General features: G+C 49.2%; 1 protein-coding gene and 1 long non-coding RNA gene across 3 annotated transcripts in view; both read left to right on the top strand.

The window, feature by feature from the left end:
- Positions 1–5,698: 5,698 nt before the first annotated feature.
- Positions 5,699–7,692, top strand: LOC140420245 (josephin-2-like). 2 transcript variants are annotated; one of them, XM_072504283.1, is made up of 2 exons: positions 5,699–5,855; positions 5,982–7,692. In XM_072504283.1, exons 1-2 carry the CDS (start codon positions 5,699–5,701, stop codon positions 6,272–6,274), a joined length of 450 nt encoding a protein of 149 aa, XP_072360384.1. In that variant the 3' UTR covers positions 6,275–7,692. The 2 variants fall into 2 exon arrangements, with proteins under 2 accessions (XP_072360384.1, XP_072360383.1); XM_072504282.1 differs by having other exon boundaries at positions 5,699–7,692.
- A 664-nt stretch (positions 7,693–8,356) lies between these two features.
- Positions 8,357–24,899, top strand: part of LOC140420256 (uncharacterized) — a 29,586-nt gene continuing 13,043 nt past the window's right edge. Inside the window, exon 1 of the long non-coding RNA XR_011946247.1 lies at positions 8,357–8,496. This is a non-coding gene — a long non-coding RNA (uncharacterized lncRNA). The remainder of the gene's footprint in view (positions 8,497–24,899) is intronic.

The following is a 24,899-nucleotide window of genomic DNA, read 5'->3' as shown; positions in this document are numbered from 1 at the left end:
ATGTCTTTAAGAGAGAGAGACCTGTTGATGGGTCGCGCCCTCAGGACCACTGTGCCATCCATTCTTGTTCCTACACCCGACCATGCTCCAGTACTGCAAAGGATGTGACAGCAGCGTGCTCAGCAGAAGGTGGCACATGACACTCGGGCAACTGATCTTCCTGCCTTGGCGCCTGGAGACAACGTCCGCATCCACCTACCAGAGGGTGGCTGGTCAGCAAGTGCCGAAGTTCTCCGCCGCGTGGCTCCCCGCTCGTTCCTGGTTCACATGCCTGATGGCTCCATTCGCCTGCTTCCGCGTTCGCTACATGATCATACACCGGTGCCACGCCCTCCTGTTGTTCCTGATGTCGACTTCGGGGAGCTTCCTGCCACCATGCCCATTCCTCTGTCACCTGTGGCCAGGCCCATTCCTCAGCCGGTGGATCCTGACCCACCCTTGAGGCGGTTAACCCGAATTCGTCGCCCACCTACGAGGCTGGACTTATGAGCCTGTTTGAACATTGAACTCACTGACGTATTATGCCACAATGTTAATATGTTTCTCTTTTTGTCGTTACAGGTGTTCGTTTTTGATGTTTGATGATTACGCTTGTTTTGTTTATGGTACAACCTCGTTGCTATGTTGCACCTGACACCTTCCTATGTATATAGTTTAGCCTCATGTACATGTTGTAGATATTGCACACACACGTTCAGCTGCACTCAGTACACATCTATATTTATTACCACATAGGCACATATTCTTGTAAAAAAGGAGGGATGTCATGATATTCAGATAAACATCATGGTGCAAACACACATACACACTGGTGGACAGATCAACGGACCAATCAACACACACGCAACATCACAGCCAATCACAAGCAAGAGTACGCACTATAAAACGGGGAACACCACAGTTCCCGCTCATTCCAGCAGGAGACAGCTCAGGGCACAGAGCTCACAGCAAGCCACTCAGACATACACCATGTGCTGAGTGCCTCTTTAAGATAGTGTTAGGGTTGGGTCCACAGGTTAAAGGGTAAAGAACGAACCACAGTCATAAGTTTACAGATGTTGTTATTGATAGTAATAAAACAAAGTTGTACCATCTGCAACCGTGTTGGTTCGTCTGTATAGCGGAACACCCAACACAACACTGTCTCCAGCCTATGGTGAGTAAAACACTTTCTTTTGTCCCCCTTTCCATTTATTTTCTCATTCTGACCTTCAATTGGTCACTTGCAGCAACTGAAGGGAAAGGAAGTGAATCCAGGGAGGGTGTAGACTCTGGAAAGCTTGGCCCAGGTCTGTCTCTCTCTTAAAGACACGACAACTATAAACCATCCATGAGCCCTGCCCCTGACCAGCCTGTAATATAACAGGGGCCGGTTTAGCTCAAGTTGTTTGGACAGCTGGTTCATGATGCAGAGGGAGGCTTCAATTCCCGGCTGAGGTTATTCATGAAGGCACCAGCTTCTCAACCTTGTATCGTGCCTGAGTTGTGTTGATCCTCAGGTTAAATCACCACCAGTCAGATATACCTCTCAATGGGGAAAGCAGCCTATGGTCATCTGGGACCTTGGCGACTTTACCTTTAATCTAACAATTGAATCCACTCGATATAATCCTCACCCATTCCGAAGCCTCGAATCGGATGCACCAGATAATTCGACTTGATCGAAAGCTTTCTCTGCATCGAAGGAGATCACCAGCCCACCCACTGTGTATTTCTGAAAAGCCTGAATCACATTCAGCAACCGTCCAACATTGTTACTGGAAAACCCAGGCTCCCCCCGCCCCCGCACAATTGTTGGAAGGATGCCTTCTCGCCAAAACTTTAGATCGTAATTTGAAGTCAAGATTCAAAACAGATATTGGCCAACAAGAGGCACACTCCTCTGGATCCTTCAGAATCAAAGAGATAGTAGCCTCCCAAAGAGTCGATGACAGCATCGACTGAGTCAAAAGAGTGACAATACATACCCATCAATGGGTCCAACAACAAATCCTCAAGCCCCCTATAAAACTCACACCCACAGCCATCCGCTCCTGGTGCTTTACCCAACTGAGCTCCTTCATGGCCTTTGAGACCTCTTCCCTAGAAAGGGGAGCATTAAGAGGCTCACACTGGCTTTCTGAGGCCTCCATAAGCTTCAGGGAAGTGAATAAATGCTCCATATCCAGCAACACTTCACCAGACTTCAGAGACTTTATAATCCTGCATAGAATTCCCCAGATCCCTGTTTATCTCCTCTGTCCTCACAACCCTTCCCCCCCCCCCCCCAAGCTGCCCAGAGGGAATTGTTCCAATGTCGGCCTTTTTCTTTGTCAAACAGGTCATGTATTTGCTCGGTTTATTCCCAAACTCGTACAACGTCTGCCTCGCAAACCTTTCTCGACCTGCTGCATCAATCATTAACCTCCTTCAGCAATAGCTTATTCGAGATCTCCTTGTAATTCTGCTCGGCCTTCGTGAAACAAACCCCCAGACATTGCTGGTTCTTCAGCATCCGAGCATAAACTTTACATGTCTTCCATAAAATGGAGGGGGGAATACCAGGGGTCGGGTTAACCCAAAGGAAGAACTCAAACTCGTTCTTACAATGCTTAGTAAATGAAGTATCTCTTATCAGAGAGGCAGCAAACCTCCACATTCTCGACCTGGGGGTGAACCCTCGAGTAGAATTCCAGAGTAACAGGGGGATGGTCCACAATCGATGGTCACGACGGTGCAAGAGGACACCAGGTGTAGGATCGTCCTTGACATAAAAATGTTGTTGATTCTAGTATGACATTGATTAGAGCTGGAAAGAAGGTAAAATCTCCTCCCCTCAGGTGCAAAGTTCTCCAAACATCCACATAACCCACCTCCTCACAAGTAAAGGCCAATGCCCTGGCTTGTGGCAGCGGGGGGGGGGGGGGGGTCTTGGTAACCGGGAGCTTATCTACCAGCGGATTTAAGGGACAGTTGAAGTCACCAACCACAAAAGAGTTAGTTGAAGCTAACTCTGCAAAATCCACAAAGGCCTTAGTAATGAACTCCGGGGAGTAATTCGGGGATTCATAAACATTCATTATTGAAACAATATCGCCATGCACCGAACCTCTAATGATCGCATATCTACCTCCTTTGTCCTTGGTGCAGGTTTCAACCTTAAAAGGGATATTTTTATTAATAAGGATTGCCACATCCCTGCTACTGGATGAAAAGGAGATGAAAAAAACCTGTCCCTCCCAATCCCGCCTCAATTTAAAGTGTTCCTCATCATCCAGATGAGTTTCCTGTAATAAAGCTATGTCGACTTTCTCCTTAAGAAAGGAGAGGATAACCATAGATTTGAGCCAGCGAAGTGGGATTGGAAATTTTCGGAGATGGGATTGGAAAGGAATTTGGACACTAAAAGATTTATTTCTTGGGGGTCGTTTTGCAGGATTGAAGGAGCTGGGAGCGAAGTATGGGCTGGAGCAAGGGGAAATATTTAGATATATGCAGATTTGAGACTTTGCCAGAAAGGAGATACAGAGCTTCCCAGTAGAGCCAGCTTCCACATTGCTGGAGGAGGTGCTGACGACAGGGGGACTGGGGAAGGGGTAGTATTGGCGCCTTGTGTATTGATGTTTACCCTATGTATTGTTCTCATGTACGGAATGATCTATCTGAACTGTACACAGAACAATACTTTTCACTGTATCTCGATACACGTGACAATTAACAACTCCAATCCTCACCATTGAGGTGATAGTATTTCCAATCAGTAAGGCTACTCCACCCACTCTGCCATATTCTCCGTCCCTCCTGTAAACTTTATAACCGGTATATTTGGTACCCAGTCCAGACCGTCCTGCTACTTGTGTTTGGAACTGTATTGAGTTCCCCTGAGGCCTTCCCCTCCCCCTCCATTTATTAGTTTAAAGTCCTTCTGACCTCCCTATTTATCCTTTCCACGAGGACACTGGTCCTAGATCGGTTCAGGTGGGGACTGTCCCAACGGTACAGATCCCTCCTGCCCCAATACTGGTGGCAGTGCCCCTGGAACCCCTCTTTCCCGCACCACTCCTTTAGCTACGTGTTTACTTCCGTAATTTTCTCATCCCTGTGCCAAATTTGCACGTGACTCGTGTAATAATCCAGAGATTACATCCTTTGAGGACCTGTTCTTTAATTTTGTTCCTCGTTCCTGATATTCCCAAACAGGTCCTATTTCCGAGTCTTGCCGATGTTGTTTGTCCCAATGTGGACCACAGCAACTGGATCCTCCCCCTCCCTCTCCAATATCCTTTCAAGCCGGTTAGAGATGCCCCTCACCCTGGCACCGGGCAGGCAACACACCATGTGGGACTCTCGGTCCTGCTTCCAAAGGACGTTATCACTTCCCTTAATTATAGAATCACCGACAACTACCACTTCCTCCCCCCACTTGGATGGCCTCCTGTACCAGGGTGCAGTGGTCAGCTAGCTCATCCTTCCTACAGTCACTGCTCCAATACCCTGCCCCTCCGTGTCCGCTCCCTGGAGACTTGGCTGTGAATCCCTGAGATAAGGATTTTGTCCTCACAGCTCCGACACTCCATCCCTCCGAGTCCGCTCCCTGGAGACTAGGTATGGGGAATAGGTATTGGAGACGAGGTATTGGGGAATGAGAGGAAGGAATATTCCATAGAAACTAGAATTCTCTGATCTGAATTTCTATCCTGTACTGAGTGTTGACTTTTGTAAACCCCTTTTACAGATATTACAAGAGGAGGAATTACAGACAGAAATCTCAATGATCACGTCTCAGTCTTACAGAGTCACTCGATACCTTGGGACCTGAGTATTATCGGCCTTTGAACCTCGAAGGAGAAATGTTTGCCCGATCTGTCGGCATCAAAAGATTTTAACCATCAGTGTGACTGGAAAAGCACCGAGACACACACACCCGAGTGAGTGTGTTCCAGGGGACTGACTGTGGAAAGAGTCCAAGTCTCTGTCCTAGAGGAGCTCCCGCCGGTGGCCACTGTCTACGCCGCTTTCAGGGGTTTCCACGTTTTTTTGGTCTCCCCCCACCGATTTTCGGCGGCCTTTGGAGCTGTCCCGGGCGTCCAGCCGGGCCGGTTTCAGAACCGGCGACGAACCCCACGTGAGTGTCTGGCGGCCGGAGCTGAGGTGTCGGGCCCGGGACGCGCGCATTTGGAGCAACGGGGGTGGAGCTAAACTGAGGATGAGGCGGCAGGCCCGAAGCCAGGACGCAATGTAGTGGAGATGTTCCACACCGGGTGGCTCCCGCCTAGAGTGTGTTTTTAAGTCGTCGGAAGTCCGGCCCCAGGGGACGTTTTGAGGAATATTTAAAAAAACTATTTTTGAAGAATTTTTTTGTTTTTAGATTGAAGAAAGAAAAATAATAAGTCGTTAAAAGATGCAAAAAGGGCTCTCCGTCCGGGCCTGGGTGGGACTGGCGCATCCTCGGGGTTGGCAGTGACTCACCCGGCAGCCTGTCCTCACTCTCCGGGTGTGGGGATGTCGGAGCCCCCCCCGGGTGTGGGGATGTCGGAGCCCCCTCCGGGTGTGGGGATGTCGGAGCCCCCCCCGGGTGTGGGGATGTCGGAGCCCCCTCCGGGTGTGGGGATGTCGGAGCCCTCCCCAGGTGCGGGGATGTCAGAGCCCCCCCCCCGGGTGTGGGGATGTCGGAGCCCCCCCCGGGTGTGGGGATGTCGGAGCCCCCCCGGGTGTGGGGATGTCGGAGCCCCCCCGGGTGTGGGGATGTCGGAGCCCCCCCCCTCCGCTGTACCACGAGCGGCAGCGCCTAGAGCTCTGCGCCCTCCACGCCCTCAACAACCTCCTGCAGCAGCCGCTCTTCACCCAGCAGCAGCTGGACGGGCTGAGCGGCCAGCTGGCTCCCGACTCTCTGGTGAATCCACATCGCAGTTTGTTAGGAACCGGGAACTATGATGTCAACGTCCTCATGGCCGCCTTGCTAACTCAAGGCCTCGCTGCGATTTGGTGGGATAAACGCAAGTCGCTCAGCAGCTTGGTGCTGAGCCGGGTCCATGGCTTCATCCTCAACATTCCCTCCAACATGACGCTGGGCTTTGTCTCGCTCCCCATCCAGCGCAAGCACTGGGTGGCAGTCAGGCTAATCAACGGGGCCTACTACAACCTGCACTCCAAACTAAAGGCCCCGGTTCCAATCGGGAATGAGGAGGAACTGAGGAAGTTCCTGCAGGACCAGATTGCCCAGGATCCCTGTGAGCTGCTGCTGGTGGTGCCGAGGGAGGTGGAGGAGGACGGAAGCTGGCTGCTCGCTCCCTGAACGCGAGACACGGGAGATCGGACAGCGGGAGCGGTGAGGGGGGGAAGGTCTCGCCGCCGATGGCGGCCTGACTCAGACCTCCAGCTGTAACGGATGAAGCCAGCGCGCTGGGGAGGTGGAAAAAATAATTGGAAACTCTAAATGTATTTAAAAAAGAACTTGAAATGTTTAAAGAGACAATATCAGCAGGACTGTTATTGAATCATTGCCTCTATCATTTCCTATATTGCTCCATCGTCACATAGTTTAAGTTCATTGATCAGACTGAAACAAACAGGAATGGGGTTTTAATACATAATATTATGCAATGTTGCTTGATGGTACGGTTAGAACTCAGCTCAATTCCTCGAGGTCGCGCTCTCATTGGGAATATCACATCATTAAATAAAAGAATTACAATGTTAGGGGTGAAAATATTCACACAATGACCTGAGTATAAGTAAAAAAAGCAGTTTATTATGTCAGAATTTTGGGAGGGAAGGTCTCAGACTCCACAGCCTGTGACAGCACCTTCTCTCACTTGAGCTAAAGCTCACATGGGATAATATACAGATTCAAGGGGCAGAATTAGTTGTTTTCTCATTTACAGACAATCAATCAACTATATTCACGTCACACTTTTTACATGCAGTCAATCAATTTTCCTGGCATACCCAATTATCACATATATGGTTAAAGTGGGTGTTGTCTTACCCGCCCCTAACTTCATACAGAAGTCATTCAAAACTAACAATGATGTGCCCTGTCTACAGCCTTAGACCTTGAACTTATCAAGGATACATTGCAAGTCTTGTTCTGTGAAGCTGTTATCAGCGGCTGTTGGGACACTCTCTATACATACCCACGCTTGGGTCTCATGAGACAGTTTACAGGGAATGTGGCTTGTTCAGCCATTTTATATCACAAAATAGCTAACAGCCATTTTGTGTCTTTTCTGATGTTAACAGCATTGTGTATACACTATCTATTTCTACAAATTACCTCTTCTAAACAGGCATCTAAGCCAATGAGTACCTTTTGTTTCATCAGAACTATTTAAAAGTAATACGGGAGCACAGATGTAGTTACAGGGCCACCTATAATTTATACCATAGTCCAGTATCACAAAATGCCCTCCAACACTTCCCCCTTTTGGTCATGGAAGATGTTTACAGAACTCCAACCATATTCGGGTGTCCGACCAGCCAGGGTTGGAAACGGGTGCGGAGGCAGATGTTGTAGCCTTCGCCTCGTTGATCGCCCGAAGACGGATCCTGATAGGTTGAAGAGCAACCTCTCCACCCTGTGCCCTGGCGTGGCGGGGGACCTGTTGGAATACTTGACCCTTGAGAAGGTTAAGTTTGAACTGAGGGGAAGGATGGAGGGGTTCTACAATTCATGAGCATTATTCATTATGCATTTTCAAGAACTGGATAAGATCGAACATTAGTTGGGGCGGGTGGGTGGGAGGGTTGGGGGAGGGGGGCTGTGTGTGTTAATGGCGACTATGGGTGATTCCTGATTCCTTTTTGTCATTTGTTTATGTGAACATGCGAGCTAATGTTTGGGGTTTGGTGGGAGGATGGGATCGTTGTTATTGATATGGGGATTGACATATTTGTTACTGATTATTGTTGGGTGTAAATTTGGGAGAAAATGTGAGAAAAGAGGAGAATAAAAAAATATTTTTTTTAAAACTGACTCTCAACATTTTTTTATCACCCAAATGTACTGGGGAGTTAAAATTGGATTGCTGCCAAACTCGTCTTATCTTTGTTTTGGAACAGACTGACCTAAACATGGGTTACTTACTTTCAAACCTGTCTCTTAAATCCAAGCGGTTGGAATTTTATTTAAATCAGTTTCACATTGGATGAAGTTTAGTTTCCTATCCAAACTAATTGTAAACATAGAACTAAACACAATAAAAAACCTCTTATTAGCATCTCAAATGGAACAGTAAATTCATTTGTTACATTTTTAACTAAAACTGTTGCTAACTCGCCAGGACAAGGGAGGGGAGAATATATGACTGTAATGTTTAGGGCAGCCTCCCCCTTGGTAATCGCAGGAGGAGCTGTACTTGTCCTTATCTACTTGCTCTGAAAGGACTTGGTTTAAAGTTTGCAAAAATGCTTTTTCACAGACGGAGTTTTCCTTTGAGACACAAGCCTGTATTTCATTTCCAGCTGTCCAGCTGAATGGTTTCATTTTATCGCTCAGTTTCCTGTGTCTTCAGGCAGGTAAAGTGACACCATTGCTATTCCTCAGCAAATTTGTGTTCCTTCAGGATTAGTCTTACCCTGTGGGTTTACTAAATGTCTCTCCTTTTCCTTCAATTCCCAATATCTATTGGTTCTGGCCACAGGGAGATGAGGCTCAGTATCCTCGGCCCAAGGGCGGTTGGTGATTGTGTTTTATCCACTGGGGCAGCCCCACCCTATCTGCCCAACTGTGTTGCTGCAAACTGCAGCCACCGGCTGGACTGGATTGTCTCATTCCTTTGTCTAATTATTCACTAAATATAGGCTGCTCAGAATTATTACCCCTTTTGTTCTCTAGCCTTCTTCTGACCCATCCGCCAGCTTTCCTGTCCCCCAGCCGTAAGGTGTGGGTCCCAACCATCTTTCTGCATTAACTGAGATTGATGTTCCGCTGTGAACCCTGTGATGGAGCTCACGGCTCCTCAATCAGAACCCGGAACATTCTTTCTTTTTGTATTCGGCAATATTTATTTATTTATTTTCTGATGCGATGGAGAAAGAAATCTAACAAATAGACGAAGGGAAAGAAAATGCAGTGAACTATGCGGCTTCAACTAGACACTCGAGTGAGCATTGGCCCACTTGCATGGCTTCAACAACCTGTGCAGCTTCAACCAGACGCTCAGTGAGCGATGGCCCATCTCCGCGGCTTCAAATCCGGCAGTCACGTTAGCGTGGCTTCAACCAAAATGGTCCGCCTGCGTTCATTCCCTGGTGCGCGGTTTCAGATAGACACTTGAATGAGTGTCAGTCACGCCTGTGCAGCTTCGTCGACGTTGGTCACAGCCAGACATAGTGTTAGAGCTAGGAGGGCCAGGCATGTCGAGGATCACCGAGGGTACTGGGTGCAGGGGTGGGGGGGCACCACGCCACCAGGAGTGGGATAACGTACAGCACAATAAATACCTCTTTGCACAAACATTATGATGCCTCTGTCACTTTCTTCTGCAATGTGGGCTGACCCCTGATCCCTTTGCCCATCTCTCCACGCATCCCCCCTCCCCCCCACCCCCACCACCACCTGATGTGGCACCCACCCACCCTCTGGCCGTGGGCATGTCCCTGAGGCTCTGTCCCATCCCCTGGGTGTGCGGATGCTGCGTGTATGCTCTTGTCCCCCGCAGCGTTCAGGCGCAGTGTCCAGGCATCAAGGTTTGATTGCAATGCTGGGCAATGACTCCCACATGCTACAAGGCCTGCCCACCCACGGGAATCCACTTGGCATCTGTGAAGGGCTCACAATTGCCAATTCCCTATCAGCAATAGCCTTCAGCCACACAGCCAGAGGCCTCAGCAGTCGGTGGGGGTTACGGGTGGCGGTTGGGGCAGATGGGCAGGGACAAGGGTTGCCCCCGGAACTGGAACACATGATCCAGGGGTTGGCATGGTGGTGCCCGAGTGGTTGTCACCCCCAGAGTCTCCCCCCGCCCCCCCCCCCAAATACTGGGGCAGCATGCCCAGTGCCCCCGGGCTCTTTGCCTGTGAGCAAAGATGGCGACTCACCTCCTCGGCTCACCACAGGAATTCTTCTGCCTGGTTCAAGCTTTTCAAAATAAATACTAATCGCCGCCAGTGTGAGCACTTGCTGGGGAGGCCGCTGAATGACGGGAGGCCATTGGATCTGGGGTAGCTCTCGTTAATTGAATGGAAATGGGGCTGAAGAGGTGATCATTGGTTTCTCACCTCGCTACGGCGAGATCCTGATTTCACCAAGGGGAGTGGGCTGGTTGCATCGCAAACTGTTTGGCGCCTGGCACGGATCTCGTTTTTGGCATTTCCCGCTATTCAGTGGCCTCGTTACTCTTGATCGAGAGCGCAACGAGGCCGGCGAATCGGGCCCATAGTCTATAGTGTCAGTCGTGGCTCAGTGGGCAGCTCTCTCACCTCTGAGTCAGAAGGGTGTGGGATCAAATCCCAGTCCAGAGACCTGAGGACAAAAATCACATCCAACATTCCTGGTCCCAGCACTGAGGGAGTGCTGCACGGTCAGAACAGCCTTCTTTCAAATTAGATGTTAAACTGAGGCCCTGTCTGCCCCTCTCAGGTGGGTGTAAAAGATCCCACAGCCACTATTTTGAAGAAGAGCAGGGGAGTTATCCCCGGTGTCCCGGTCAATATTTATCCCTCAATCAACATCACTAAAAACACATCATCTGCTCATTATCATTTGCTGTTTGTGGGATCTTTGGACACTGAGGGGCAATTTAGCGTGGCCAATCCATCTAACCTTTGCACAACTTTGGACAGTGGGAGGAAACTGGAGCACCCGGAGGAAACTCATGCAGGCACAGGGAGAACATACAAACTCCACACATGTCTCATTACTTTAGACATGAATACAACAGAACTGTTTCTTACTATCCCTTTATCTGATTCTATATAATCCCTTATTTATGGTTTCAAATGTTGAGGCTAATCAGAGTTTGAAGGCCTCTCTTGCCAGTACATTTATCCTCGTTGCACATTCTTTACAGACACAGAAAGTAAGCATTACAGTTTTACAGCAATTTAAACTGTCTTTTAACATAACAATTGATTCATTAACTGTAACTCAATTAAAGCTCACTACTTATTCAATCATCTATTTCTGACAGATTGCTAACTAATACAGTAATCTTCAATTGATACAGTTGGTTAATACAGGATACAGTAGTTCAAAGACAGTTTTGTAGAATACAATAGCTTACTTTCTTACTAATTTTGATCGGATGGAAAAATGAATCTTATTCTTGAGCCAGATTTTGGCAGTATATGATGACCAGTAGCTTTTCAAAATTTTGGAATTAGTAGTTTAAACAATTTCCACTACTTCAGCAGTTTCTGGAAACATTTTGGTTTATACAGTATTCATTTTTAATTAGAAGTCCACTCATGTACTGGAGTTTAACATGGCTTCCTTGACCTTGTTACTTATAACAGTGCAGATGGATGAAGATGATTTTAAAATTACATTTTGTTACTAAGGCATACCTATCGTTCCCCACATGACAGCAGTGACGACACTTCAAAAGCACTTCACTGGATGTAAAATGTGTGAGGAGATCCTGTGGTCATGAAAGGTGCTATAGAAATGTAATTTCATTTTAGAAATAGTCCCCAGACTTGGACATATCATACTCGGCCCACTCACCATGATCAAGAATAAAGATTGAGTCGTGGTTTTGTGTAACAACCATGCCTTTCACTCCATTTCAAATACCTTGTGAAAAACCAAACACAGGATATTGTGAAATTATTTAATTTAAAACAGAACAAGTTATTCTGATTTGAGATTCACAGTCTGACAATTGTGCAGGAAGTAAATTCAACTATAGCTTTCAAAATGGAACTGGACAGACTCTGGAAAGAAGTATAAACTTTCAGGGTACTGGGATTAATTAGATAGTTCATTCAAAGAGACAGAATGGGAACGATGGGCAGAATGGCCTTCTTCACTCTCTGAAATCCGTTTGCATTTAAAGAAATTGGTAAACATCTGGAGCCCATTCCCTACAATGGGGGTAGAAGCAGAGATGATGGAATGTTTCCAAAAGAAAATTGGATGGGGACCTGAGGGAAATAAAATGACAGGGATAGAACAAGGAGATGGTTAGATCTATAGAGAGCCAGCATGGACTCAATGGGCCCATTGGCCCCATTCCCAACCCTAATTCCGACATAGTCGGGGGCAACTTCCCCCTTTCCCTGGCCTCATTAAAGGTTCTCGTCAAAAGCGGGGCCAGTAGGTCTATATATTTCCTGTAAAATTCCACCGGGAACCCATCCGGTCCCGGGGCCTTCCCCGCCTGCATGCTCCCAATCCCCTTTACCACCTCCTCCACATCAATCTGTGCTCCCAGTCCCGTCCTCTCCTGCTCCTCCACCTTCGGGAATTCCAGCTGATCCAGGAAATGCATCATTCCCTCCTTCCCTTCCGGGGGCTGAGCCTTATACAACCGCTCATAGAATGTCTTAAACACCCCATTCACTTTCTCCGCTCCCCGTTCCATTTCTCCCTCCTCATCCCTCACCCCACCTATCTCCCTCGCCGCTCCCCTCTTCCTCAATTGTTGGGCCAGTAACCGACTCGCCTTCTCTCCATACTCATACTGCACTCCCTGTGCCCTCCTCCACTGTGCCTCTACCTTACCCGTGGTCAGCAGGTCAAATTCCACATGTAACCTTTGTCTTTCCCTGTACAGTCCCTCCTCCGGTGCCTCTGCATATTGCCTGTCCATCCTCAGAAGTTCTCTCAGCAATCGCTCCCTTTCTTTACTCTCTTGCTTCCCTTTATGTGCCCTTATGGATATCAGTTCCCCTCTGACCACCGCCTTCAACGCCTCCCAGACCACTCCCACCTGAACCTCTCCATTGTCATTAAGCTCCAAGTACCTTTCGATACACCCCCTCACCCTTAGACATATCCCCTCATCCGCCAACAGGCCCATATCCATTCTCCAGAGTGGGTGCTGTTCCTTTTCCTCTCCTACCTCCAGATCTACCCAGTGTGGAGCGTGGTCCGAGATGGCTATGGCCGTGTACTCTGTCCCTGTCACCTTCGGAATCAGTGCCCTTCCCAGGACAAAAAAGTCTATCCGTGAATATACCTTGTGAACATGGGAGAAGAATGAGAACTCCTTACTGCTCGGTCTGATAAATCTCCAAGGGTCTACTCCTCCCATCTGCTCCATGAAGTCCTTCAGCACCTTGAAGGGCTGCCGGCCTCTTCCCGGTCCTGGACCTCGACCGGTCCAGCCCTGGATCAAGCACTGTATTGAAATCTCCCCCCATTACCAACTTTCCCGCCTCCAGGTCCGGGATACGCCCCAACATACGCCTCATGAAGTTTGCATCATCCCAGTTCGGGGCGTACACGTTCGCCAGAACCACCGCCTCCCCTTGCAGTCTGCCACTCACCATCACGTATCTACCCCCATGTCCGCCACTATGGTCTTTGCCTCAAACAGTACCCATTTCTCCACTAAAATAGCCACCCACCTGTTCTTCGCATCTAAACCCGAATGAAACACCTGCCCCACCCATCCTTTGCGTAGTCTGACCTGATCTGTCCATTTCAGGTGCGTCTCCTGCAACATAACCACATCTGCTTTTAATTTCTTTAGGTGTGCGAGTACCCGCGCACTTTTAATCGGCCCATTCAGCCCTCTCACGTTCCACGTGATCAACCGGGTTGGGGGGCTCTTTACCCCCCCCCCCCTTTGTCGACTAGCCATCCCCTTTCTTACCCCAGCTCCTCACCCGGTTCCCACGTACCCGTATATCCCACCGACGGTGCCCTCCCGCCTCGACCACCCCGCCCCATAACAGCTCCCCCTTCCCTTAGCAGCAGCAACCCAGTTAGCCCCCCCACCCTCCGCTAGATCCCCCTCTAGCGTAATTACACCCCCATATGTTGCTCCCAGAAGTCAGAGAACTCTGGCTGACCTCGGCTTCCCCGTTTGCCCTCGGCCTCTCACTGTGCGAGGCCCCCACCTTCCTGCGTCCCTGTTCCCGCCATAATTACCATAGCGCGGGAACGAGGCCCGCATTTCCCACTCAGCCCCGCTTTCCTACCCACCGGCGCCCACAGTTCCTCTGCCTCTTCTGCCGTCTCAAAGTAGTGGTGCTTCCCTTGGTATGTGACCCACAGTCTCGCCGGTTGCAGCATTCCAAATTTCACCTTCTTTTTGTGAAGCACCGCCTTAGCCCGATTGAAACTCGCCCTCCTTCTCGCCACCTCCGCACTCCAATCCTGGTATACGCGGATCACCGCATTCTCCCACCTGCAGCTCCGAGTTTTCTTCGCCCATCTTAGGACCATCTCTTTGTCATTATAGCGGTGAAACCTCACCACTATGGCTCGAGGTATTTCTCCTGCCCTTGGTCTTCGCGCCATAACTCGATAAGCTCCCTCCACCTCCAAAGGGCCCGTCAGGGCCTCCGATCCCATTAGCGAGTGAAGCATCGTGCTCACATATGCCCCGACGTCCGCCCCCTCTGCGCCCTCGGGAAGACCCAAGACTCTTAGATTCTTCCTCATCGAATTATTCTCCAGGGCTTCCAACCTCTCCACACACCTCTTGTGCTGCGCCTCGTGCGTCTCTGTCTTCACCACCAGGCCCTGAATTTCATCTTCATTTTCAGCATCCTTTGCCTTCACGACCCGAAGCTCCAGCTCCTGGGTCCTCTGCACCTCCTTTAGCCCTTCAATCGCCTGTAGCATCGGGGCCAACACCTCCTTCTTCAGCTCTTCCACACAGCGCCGCAGGAACTCTTGTTGCTCCGGGCCCCATATCGAACGGCCACCTTCCGACGCCATCTTGCTTCGAGCTTCCCTCCCTTGCCGCTGCTCCGAAGGATCCACTGCAATCCTGCCGCTATCCTCTCCTTTTTCCATCAATATCCGGGGGGATTCCCTTCTATTTCACCGCACAGTGATTTTGGCCGTTTAAAATTGCCGTTGGGGCTCTTATCAAGAGCCCAAAAGTCCGTTCCAACGGGAGCTGCCGAAACGTGCGACTTAGCTGGTCATCGTCGCACCCGGAAGTCCTTGCTGCCCGCTTTCTCAAAGCAGCGGGAGGTATAGACAGAATCAATGGATGGGAGGCGGGTTTGTGTGATGGACTGAGCTGCGTTCACGACTCTCTGTAGTTTCTTACGATCTTGGGCCGAGCAGTTGCCATACCAGGTTGTGATGCAGCCAGATAGGATACTTTCTATGGTGCAGCTGTAAAAGTTGGTAAGAGTCAATGTGGACATGCCGAATTTCCTTAGTTTCCTGAGAAAGTATAGGCACTGTTGTGCTTCCTTGGTCGTAGTGCGGACGTGGGTGGACCAGGACAGATTGTTTGTGATGTGCACACTAGGAATTTGAAGCTGTAGTCAATGAATAAGTGTCTGATGTAGGAGTCCTTGTTGTCGAGATGCTCCAGGGTTGAGTGTAGGGCATGGGAGATGGTGTCTGCTGTGGAGGATATAATGAGAGGAATGCATCCAGCGGAGAAAACACATGCAGAGACGGGGAGAACATGCAGATTCTGCACAGACAGTGACCCAAGCCGGGAATCGAACCTGGGACTCTGGAGCTGTGAAGCAACAGTGCTAACCACTGTGCTACCGTTCCGCCTGCGTGGGTTTCCTCCAGATGTTCCGGTTCCTCCCACAATTCCTGAAAGATGTGCTGTTAGGTAATTTGGACATTCTGAATTCTCCCTCTGTGTACCCGAACAGGCGCCAGAATGTGGCGACGAGGGGATTTTCTCAGTAACTTCATTGCAGCGTTAATGTAAGCCTACTTGTGACAATAAATATTATTATGATTTGCAATAAAAGGAAGGAGGCCCGGTTGAAAATACTACCAGCCTTCATTTGACACCTAGTCTTAGACACAGGTTTGATCCTACTATATTCCCTATGTGCCTAAAGTGCCTGGCAGTCGAGGGTGATGATATACATTCTCCATGGAACTGCATCAAGATTCAATCCTATTGGTCAAATGTAGTCAGGGAACTGGAGAGAATTTTTGATAGAGCCTGACCCAGTATTCCTGATCCTGTGTCTCCCAGATGGGGAAATCACCGATTCTAATGAAAAAAGGCGATTATAATATCCCGATGTTTGTCACTGGTAAAAATATCCTCGCTCCTGGATTAGCAACAACTTCCCCTCCATCCAAAACTAGCATGGGCTGATTATGGAATGCGTTCCCACGGAATTTTTAACATCTGTACTCCATTCTAAGTCTTATGTTTTTTATAAAGTATGGGACCTCCAACCGCAAAGGCATCAGCTCCAATTCGCCTGACTTGCTTCTCCTGGACTTTCCATGAGTGAATTCAATTTGACTGATTAATTTGAACATGACCATGTTGTTAGTATGTTTTGCAATACTCTTGAGTGTGCAACTGGCATTGTTATCCTTACCCTCTTTCTTCACTCACTGGGTGCGATCCAGTGGCCATGCTGCGCTGGCAAAGCAGCTCGCCGCGTCGCAGCATGGCCGATGAAACCGGGGAGACCCTGCTCCTGGAATCTACTCGGTTTGTTACGCCTCGCGAGATTCAACGCGATCTCGAGAGACGTTGTGCTGTAAATATCACCCATTGTGGGTGGGATTACATTTTGGCAAATCTGCATATTAGAGCGAGGCAGTTAGCCCCACTCTAATGTGCATGTTCCCCAGGTACCTGAGGCTTTGGGATTCATTCCCTTCACCTCAGGGAACTTGGGCGAGCGCCATTCAGCACTGATCCCCGCAAACAGGGGCGAAACAGAATAGCACTCACGGGGGTCTCCCAGAGGATCGGAGGCCTACAAATTGCATGCCCTTTGAGCAGGGTGGTGCCCTGGCACTGCTGGTGCCACCTGGGCACCCTGGCAGTGTCAGCCTGGCCCTTGGCAGTGCCACTTGGGTGCTGGCCTGGCACTGCCAGGCTGGCATTTTTTGCATGTGCATGTGATCGGGCAGGGGGTGCCCAGCGTGTGTCTTGAGAGGGGTTCGGGTGGCTGGCGACCCTTCCATAGTGCGATCGGGCTGGAGGGGGTGGGGTCGGGAGGTCAGGGCTCGTTTCTGGAGCCTTGGAGATTGAGACATCATTTAAAAAACGGCCTCACCATCTCTCGCTAAACTGGGGAGTTCCGGCCAGCGAAGCTCCTCACAGTAGAAAACGGGCTAAGTGCAGCCTTGGCTGTGCGTCCCCATTCCGGTCCTCTATACAATGCGTGTCACGTTGAATAGCCATGTGTTTCTCAGCGCTGAGGGTGGCATGAAACACGCAGCTAAACGTGCTCGCTAGGGGACTTTGTTTCCTCTTCGGAAAATCGCGCCCATGATGTTAACTTGTTATCTGGTTGTTCTATTGACCCTGCATTTTATCTAGAGGCCCAGTTCCCTTAAATATCCTGTTCTGAATTAATTCTGAAATATGTTGTTGTATTGTTGCTGGCAATATCTCTTGTTCTGCTCTGTACCCATTTTCCACCAATTTTACTGTTATTCTGTTGTGGTTATGCTTAAAAAAATGTTTTTAAAAAAAATAATAATAAACAGATTTAAAACAATCTGTCCAATTTATCCGTAAAAAACATTCAATGACCCTCCCAGCCTCCACTGGTCACTATGGATAAGAATTCCAGAGACTAACGACCTTCTGAGGGAAGAGATGACTGGGAATATATAACGTAGCTACAGAACAATATTAGAAGACAAGAAATGATAATAAACCAAAGAGAAAATGCTGGAAAATCTCAGCAGGTCTGGCAGCATCTGTAGGGAGTGAAAAGAGCTAACGTTGAGTCCAGATGACCCTTTGTCAAAGCTAAAAGACAGAGAAAGTGGGAAATATTTATATTGTGGAGTGAGAATGAAAGATGAGTCATAGCCACAGAAACCAAGGGAAACGGGGTGCTAATAGCCACAGAAAGCAAGGGGAAAGAGTGCTAATGGCAGTCCCCAGAGAGAACTAAAGGTGTGAAAGGCCAAACTGCAGAGAAATTAACATCAGAGGGTAAACTGTGAAGATGTAGATGTGGGGGGAGGGGAAGGGGGAAGCAAAGGGGAGATAAGGTAAGGAAACGTGGAGAAGATGGGGGGGGGGGTAAATATATATAAAGAAAGGCAAGAGAGAAATAAATGGTAAAAGACAGTTAAAATGAAATGGGAGGAAAACAAATGGGTCGAGGTGGGGTAGAGCTGATCATCTGAAGTTGTTGAATTCGATGTTGAGACCGGAAGGAATTAGCGTGCCTAACCGGAAGATGAGATGTTATTCCTCCAGTTTGCATTGAGCTTCACTGCAACACTGCAGAAGACAAGGATAGACATGCGGGTATGGAAGCAGGTTCTTGTGTTAGGCAAGCGTAGCTAGGACCCATGCGGGCACCCATTGTTGCACATTTCATTTACAGAAAATGGGATGATAATAAATGTACTTTATTGCAGAACCATCAATAATATATCTGATCTGTGCCATATAACTACACTGGACATTTCTCGTTATTTCTGATATTAATTTACTGCCCCCTTAACTGTCAGCCATCTCCTGGGGAAAATAACCCTTCAATTGTGAGCATTCAGAAAGAGACCATCCTTTTAGCCAGACAAATAAATGTGTCAAGCTGTTGGAGCAAAGGATGTCAATGTCTTTAAGAGAGAGATCTGGGTCAACCTTTGCAGAGTCTGCACCCTCCCTGGATTCACTTCCTTTCCCTTCAGTTGCTGCAAGTGACCAATTGAAGGTGAGAATGAGAAAAGAAATGGAAAGGGGAGAAAGGAAAGTGTTTTACTGACAGATGTTGGAGACACAGGAGGTTTCAGTCTGTGTGAAGTTCAATCTTCATTCACACAAAGCACGCGCGCTGATTGGCTGGAGGACGAGAGTCCATCCGATCCCACAACTCTTTCCAATGGTCTAAACCTCAGAAGGAAGGTCAGGAGGCGGGCTCTCCCCTGCACATACGCAACTTCTCCTCTTCCTTGGGACATGCGCAGTCCCGGGAGCCGTCAGCCGGTTTCTTGGAACCCTTTGTCTCGAGGAGGTACAGGGTGAAAACTGGTGGGGGTGGGGCTCCGGGGCTCCCGTGTCCGCGTGCCGAGCCTGCGCACTGAGACCAGAAAACGTCAGTTGAACAGAGTGATTCTTATTGGCTGATTCAGATCGGGTTCTCGTGACGTCACAAAGCGGACGGTGGAGGTAAAACCTCCTCTTGTCTCCAACATCTGGGAGTAAAACACTTTCTTTTCTCCCCCTTTCCATTTCTTTTCTCATTCTCACCTTCAATTGGTCACTTGCAGCAACTGAAGGGAAAGGAAGTGAATCCAGGGAGGGTGCAGACTCTGCAAAGCTTGGCCCAGGTCTCTCTCTCAAAGACATTGACATCCTTTGTTCCCTCAGCTTGACACATTTATTTGTCTGGCTAAAAGGATGGCCTCTTTCCCAATGTTCACAATTAAAGGGCTGGTTTCTCCAGGAGATGGCTGACATTTAAGGGACAGTAAATTAATATCAGACAGAGATATGTCTAGTATTTTTAAATGGTACAGATTAGATATATTACTTATGGTCTGTAATAAAGTACATTTATTATTAACTCCAGTCGTGTAATATTGTACTGTAGCTACGTTTTATATTTCCAGTCATCTCTTCCCTCAGTGGGTTGTTAGTCTCTGGCTTTCTCTTCCACAGGGACCAGTGGAGTCTTGGAGTCACTGAATATGTTCAAGGATGAGTTGGATGGATTTTTAATATTTATTTTGTTCTGTTTTTTAAAACTTTTTAAAATAATGAATGCAATAGACTAACAGAAATATTGATGGAAAATGGGTATAGTGTAGAACAACTGATATTGCCGCATAAATACAAGCAACACATTGAGAATTAATTTGTAGCAGGATATTTTTGGGACTAGAGCTGCTATGTGAAATGCCAGATCAATTGAACAACCAGTTAACAGGTTAACATAGTGAGTGGGGAAAGAGGGTAAGATTATATAAAAACAGAAGGGTAACAATGCACACCCCAAAATATTACAAAACAGACTAACAGCATAGTCGAATTAAAATAACATAGATGACGCAGAATCTCTGTCGTGCAGAAGGAGGACATTCGCTTCATCAAGTCTGCACTGACCCTCAGAAAAAGCACTCACCGAGGCAGATTCCCCACCCGATTCCCATAATCCGGTGCATTGATCATCGTCAACCCACCTAACCTAACATCTTTGGACACTAAGGGGCAATTGAGCATGACCAATCCACTTAACCTGCACATCTCTGGACTGTGGGAGGAAACCGGAGCACCCGGAGGAAACCCATGCAGGCACAGGGAGAAAGCGCATCTCCACACAGACAGCCACTGAAAGAATCAAACCTGCGACCCTGGCTCTATGCAGCAGCAGTGCTAACCACTGTGCCCTACTCTGGGCTCAGTTGAATTGAATTCACTGATGGAAATCCCTGGAGGAGCAAGTCAGCCAGATTGGAGCACATGTATTTGAGATAGGGGTCTCATAATTGAACAAATGCATCAGACTTAGAATGAAGTAGACATTAAAAATTCCAATGGGATACATTCTGTAATCAATCTGTGCCAGTTTTGGATAGAGGGAGAACTGATTGGCCTGCTTCCATATCGAGCCTGATGGATGTTGGGTCTATCCTAACCAAATTCCGTGTGAAACTAAGATGTGAGGCCAATTGATAAAGCCTGATATTCGGGAGACACAAAGATCCCTGAGCTCCTGGTGATTGGAGCTCAACAAACTTGAGGTGAGGTTTATTTTTGTACTAATCATTCCATTAATTTCCTTAACGACTCTGGTCGACAGCAGTATAGGCAGCATTTGCAGAGGGTACAACAGTCTGGGCAACACATTCATTTTAATGAAGGTGATCCTCCCTCACCATGGAATCGGAAGAGCCGACCACCGGGCAAGGTCCCACCTAATAGTCACCATCAGCTGTGGAAAGTTGACCCCATATAGCTGTCCGAAAGAGGGGGACATTGACATTCCCAGATATTTAAATCCCAAGGGGAGTACCTGATTGGAAACTTAGCAAGAGGAGGGGGCTTACCCTTCAACACACACCCTCCCCCTCACTGGCCTCTGACTCAGTAAAAGTCATCTTATAACCAGAGAAGGCACTAAATCTGTCCACAATTGGGTGCAGCTGGTTAAGATGAACATTTTGCTGTGGTTTTTATTTTTATCTCCGTGCCTAATGGTCTTTTTGCCAAAATTGTTCTTTATGGGGGTGGATAGGTTGGTTTAGTTATTTGTGTGGGCAGATAAGGTGGCAAGGATTTGGAAGACGGTGATTCAGAGAGGGCAACAGTCAGGGGGCTTGGCCCTGCTGAACCTGTTATACTATTATTGGGCGGCGAACGCAGAGTACGTGTGGGGTTGGAGCAGGGAAACGGAGGCTTTGTAGGCTTCCATTAAAGGGTAGGTGGGGTTAACGGGTTACAGAGATAGGATGGAGACATGGGCTTATGTAGGGTGCTCTTTCGAAGAGCCGGTGCAGACTCGATGGGCTGAATGACCTTCTGCACTGTAGGGATTCTATGTTCTATAGAAGGGTGTGGGAGGCGGAGATGGAAGGGGGGAATACGGTCTGATCATGGGAGGGGGAACTTCACAACTGTTCACAGGATCCATTGACTGACAGATCAATCCCAGAACAGGGAAAATTACAGGCATGGCCAGGGAACTGGGAACGTTCATGGAGCAGATGGGGGCAGTGGATCCCTGGTGGTTCATGGAGCAGACGGGGGCAGTGGATCCCTGGCGGTTCATGGAGAAGACGGGGCAGTGGATTCCTGGCGATTCTTACACCCGGATGAGAAGGAATTCCCGTTCTTCTCACCAGTACACAAGGTCTACACTCACATCGGCTTCTTTGTTGTGGGGAAATCGGTGCTTCCAGAAATAGTCAGAGTGGAATAATCCATGATTGTAATCTCAGACCACACTCCACATTACATGGATGTGAGGTTGGAGACGGGACAAACCCAATGCCCCACATGGAGGTTGGACACGACGCTCTTGGCCGACAAGGTCTTCTGCTAGAAAACATCACCGGCCATCGGCAAGTACATCACTAACAACCAGAACGGGGAAGTCTCACCTTCCACGTTCTGGGAGGCACTGAAGGCTGTGATTAGGGGAGAAATAATCACCAAAAGGCTCGTAGAGACAGGGAAGAGGGAGCGGTTAGGCAGCAACTGATCGACTCCATTCTGGAGGTTGACAGACGATACTCCGAGGTCCTGGCCATAGAGCTTCTCCTGTAGAGGAAGAAGCTGCAAAAGAACTTTCACCTGCTCCCCACGAGCAAGGCAGTGCACCAACTCCGCCAGACACTGGGGACCTTTTATGAGCACGGAGAGGGCTCGCCGCCTGCTGGTTCACCAGCTGAGAAAGAAGGCAGCCACGAGGGAAATAGCCCAGGTAAAGGATAACAGAGGCAGACGGTATAATAATCTTTATTATTGTCACATGTAGGCTTACATTAACACTGCAATGAAGTTATTGTGAAAATCCCCCAGTCGCCACACTCCGGCGCCTGTTCGGGTACACTGAGGGAGAATTCGGAATTTCCAAATTACTTAACATTATGCCTTTCGGGACTTGTGAGAGGAAACCGGAGCTCCCGGAGGAAACCCGCGCAGACATGGGGAGAACGTGCAGACTCCACACAGACAGTGACCCAAGCCGGGAATCGAACCTGGGACCCTGGCGCTGTGAAGCAAAAATGCTGACCACTGTGCTACCGTGCCGCCCAACCATAGCCGTCCTGTAGCCCAACCAAAAAAGGTCAACCAAGCATTCGAGGCCTTCTACCGGGGACTGTACGCCTCCGAGGACCCCCTCCTCCCCGGAGAGAGTTCGGAATCTTCTTGGGCTACAAACTCAACCTGGACAAAAACAAAGATTTCCAGGTGAGGCAGAGAGGGGGAGGGGCAGAGCTGCAGGGCCTCCCAGTTAAAATAGCCCAAAAACAAATCCCGCTACCTGGAGATCCAGGTTTCCCACGAGTGGACACGGATCCACAAGTGGAAGCTGTCCAGTCTGGCGGAGGAAGTCAAAAACGACCCACAGAGATGGGATGGATTCCTGCTTTCCCTGGCGGGGAGGATGCAGATGATCAAGATGAACGTACTGCCCAGGTTCCTTTTCCTGTTTCGATCCTTACCGATCTACATCCCCAAGGCCTTTTTCCATTCAATAGATAAGGTGATTATGGCGTTTATGCGGAGGGGCAAGAATTCAAAACTCCCTAAAACAGTACTACAATGGAGAAGAAACATGGGAGGCCTCCCCCTCCCGAACTTGCAATACTATCACTGGGCAGCCACGGCCGAAAGAGTGAGGAGATGGGTAAAGGACCCAGACACGGAATGGTTAATGATGGACGAGTCCTCATGTACAGGACTGATCCTCCAGGCCCTCGCCACGGCAGCACTCCCAACCCCTCCAGCACCAGTCCTGTGGTGGTAGTGACCCTGAGAACCTGGAACCAGATGTGGCAGCATTTCAGTCTGACCGATGTGTCCATCATGGCCCCCATCTGCGGCAACCATAGGTTTGCACCAGCCATTCTCGACACCACCTTCAAGAGGTGGGGACAGGACGGGAGAACACTGATGGTTAGGGACTTTTACACGGGAAATAGACTAGCGACCTTAGAGGAGCTGACTGAGAGACTGGACCTACAAAACAGGGATGAGCTCCAGGTCAAAAACTTTCTCCACAAGGTGACACCGGCACTCCCAGGAACCCTGAGAAGCACAATGCAAGAGGAGTTACTGGACGCAGACAGTCTGGGGAAGGGAAACTGTGGGGACCTGTACGGACAACTCTTCATCGGGATGCGCACCGGGATACTGGACGAAACCCAGGACAAATGGGCGGAAGAGCGAGGGACGGAAATAGGGTGGGGACTCTGGAGCGAAGCACTGAACGGGACCAACTCCACCTTCTCCTACGCAAGGCTAAGCTTCATGCAGCTGAATGTTGTGCACAGCACATACCTGACAAGAACCCGAATGAGCAGTTTCTTCCCGGAGATGGATGACAAATGTGAATGGTGCCAGCGGGGCCCGGCAAACCATGCCCACATGTTGTGGGTATGCCCCAGACTTGTCGAATTCTGCACAGCCTATTTAGAGGCAATGTCCATGGTTATGAGGGTGGAGCCGTGCCCACAAATGGCAGTCTTCGGGGTATCGGACCAGCCAGAACTATTCATGGGGAAGAGGGTGGACGCCCTTGCCTTTGCTTCTCTAATCGGCCGCTGGAGAATCCTGCTCGGCTGGTGATCAGCAGCACCACCCACAGCTGCAGACTGGCTGGCAGACCTATCGGAATTTCTCCACCTGGAGAAGATCAAGTTCACCGTCCGAGGGTCAGAGGATGGTTCCCACAAAGTGTCGAGGCCATTCACCAACTTGTTCCAGGACCTGTTTGAAGCCAGCGGCCAATGGAACACTGGGGAAGGAGGTGGGCGTACGGGGGGCCAATGGGATCACAGGGAGCAGGCAGGAAAAGGGATGTGGGGGGGAGGGTGAGGCTACTGGGAAAAGGAGGGAGAACCAGAAACCAACTGACACAGAGACCAGAGAGCCTAGAACAAAAACACAAGAAGAGGAACCCCCAAGGGAAGGTTTAAAACAGGACAGGGAGTGCGCGGGGTGGAAGGGGGGAGGCCCATCAATGTGGGGGGGGGGGGGGGGGAGGGAGGGCACCATCCACTTGTAAATAACAGATAACTCCCATTGTACAGTGAAGGGCCCAGGAAAGAACCCAGAAACGACGAGTGAAGGGGGCGGAGGGGAGGGACGGGAGATGGGGGGACCGGCACAAAGGAAATTGACACGCACATTGTAATCGGCAGAGTTACCCTG

The sequence above is a fragment of the Scyliorhinus torazame genome, chromosome 5, assembly GCF_047496885.1.
Source record: "Scyliorhinus torazame isolate Kashiwa2021f chromosome 5, sScyTor2.1, whole genome shotgun sequence".
NCBI lineage: Eukaryota > Metazoa > Chordata > Chondrichthyes > Carcharhiniformes > Scyliorhinidae > Scyliorhinus > Scyliorhinus torazame.
Note: the sequence above shows the minus strand (reverse complement) of the source record. Positions and strands in the feature narration are given on the sequence as shown.

What these genes read in the sequence shown, in the direction of transcription:
- LOC140420245 (XM_072504282.1), top strand. Translation starts at nt 5,699, where the DNA reads ATGTCGGAGCCCCCCCGGGTGTGGGGATGTCGGAGCCCCCCCCCTCCG.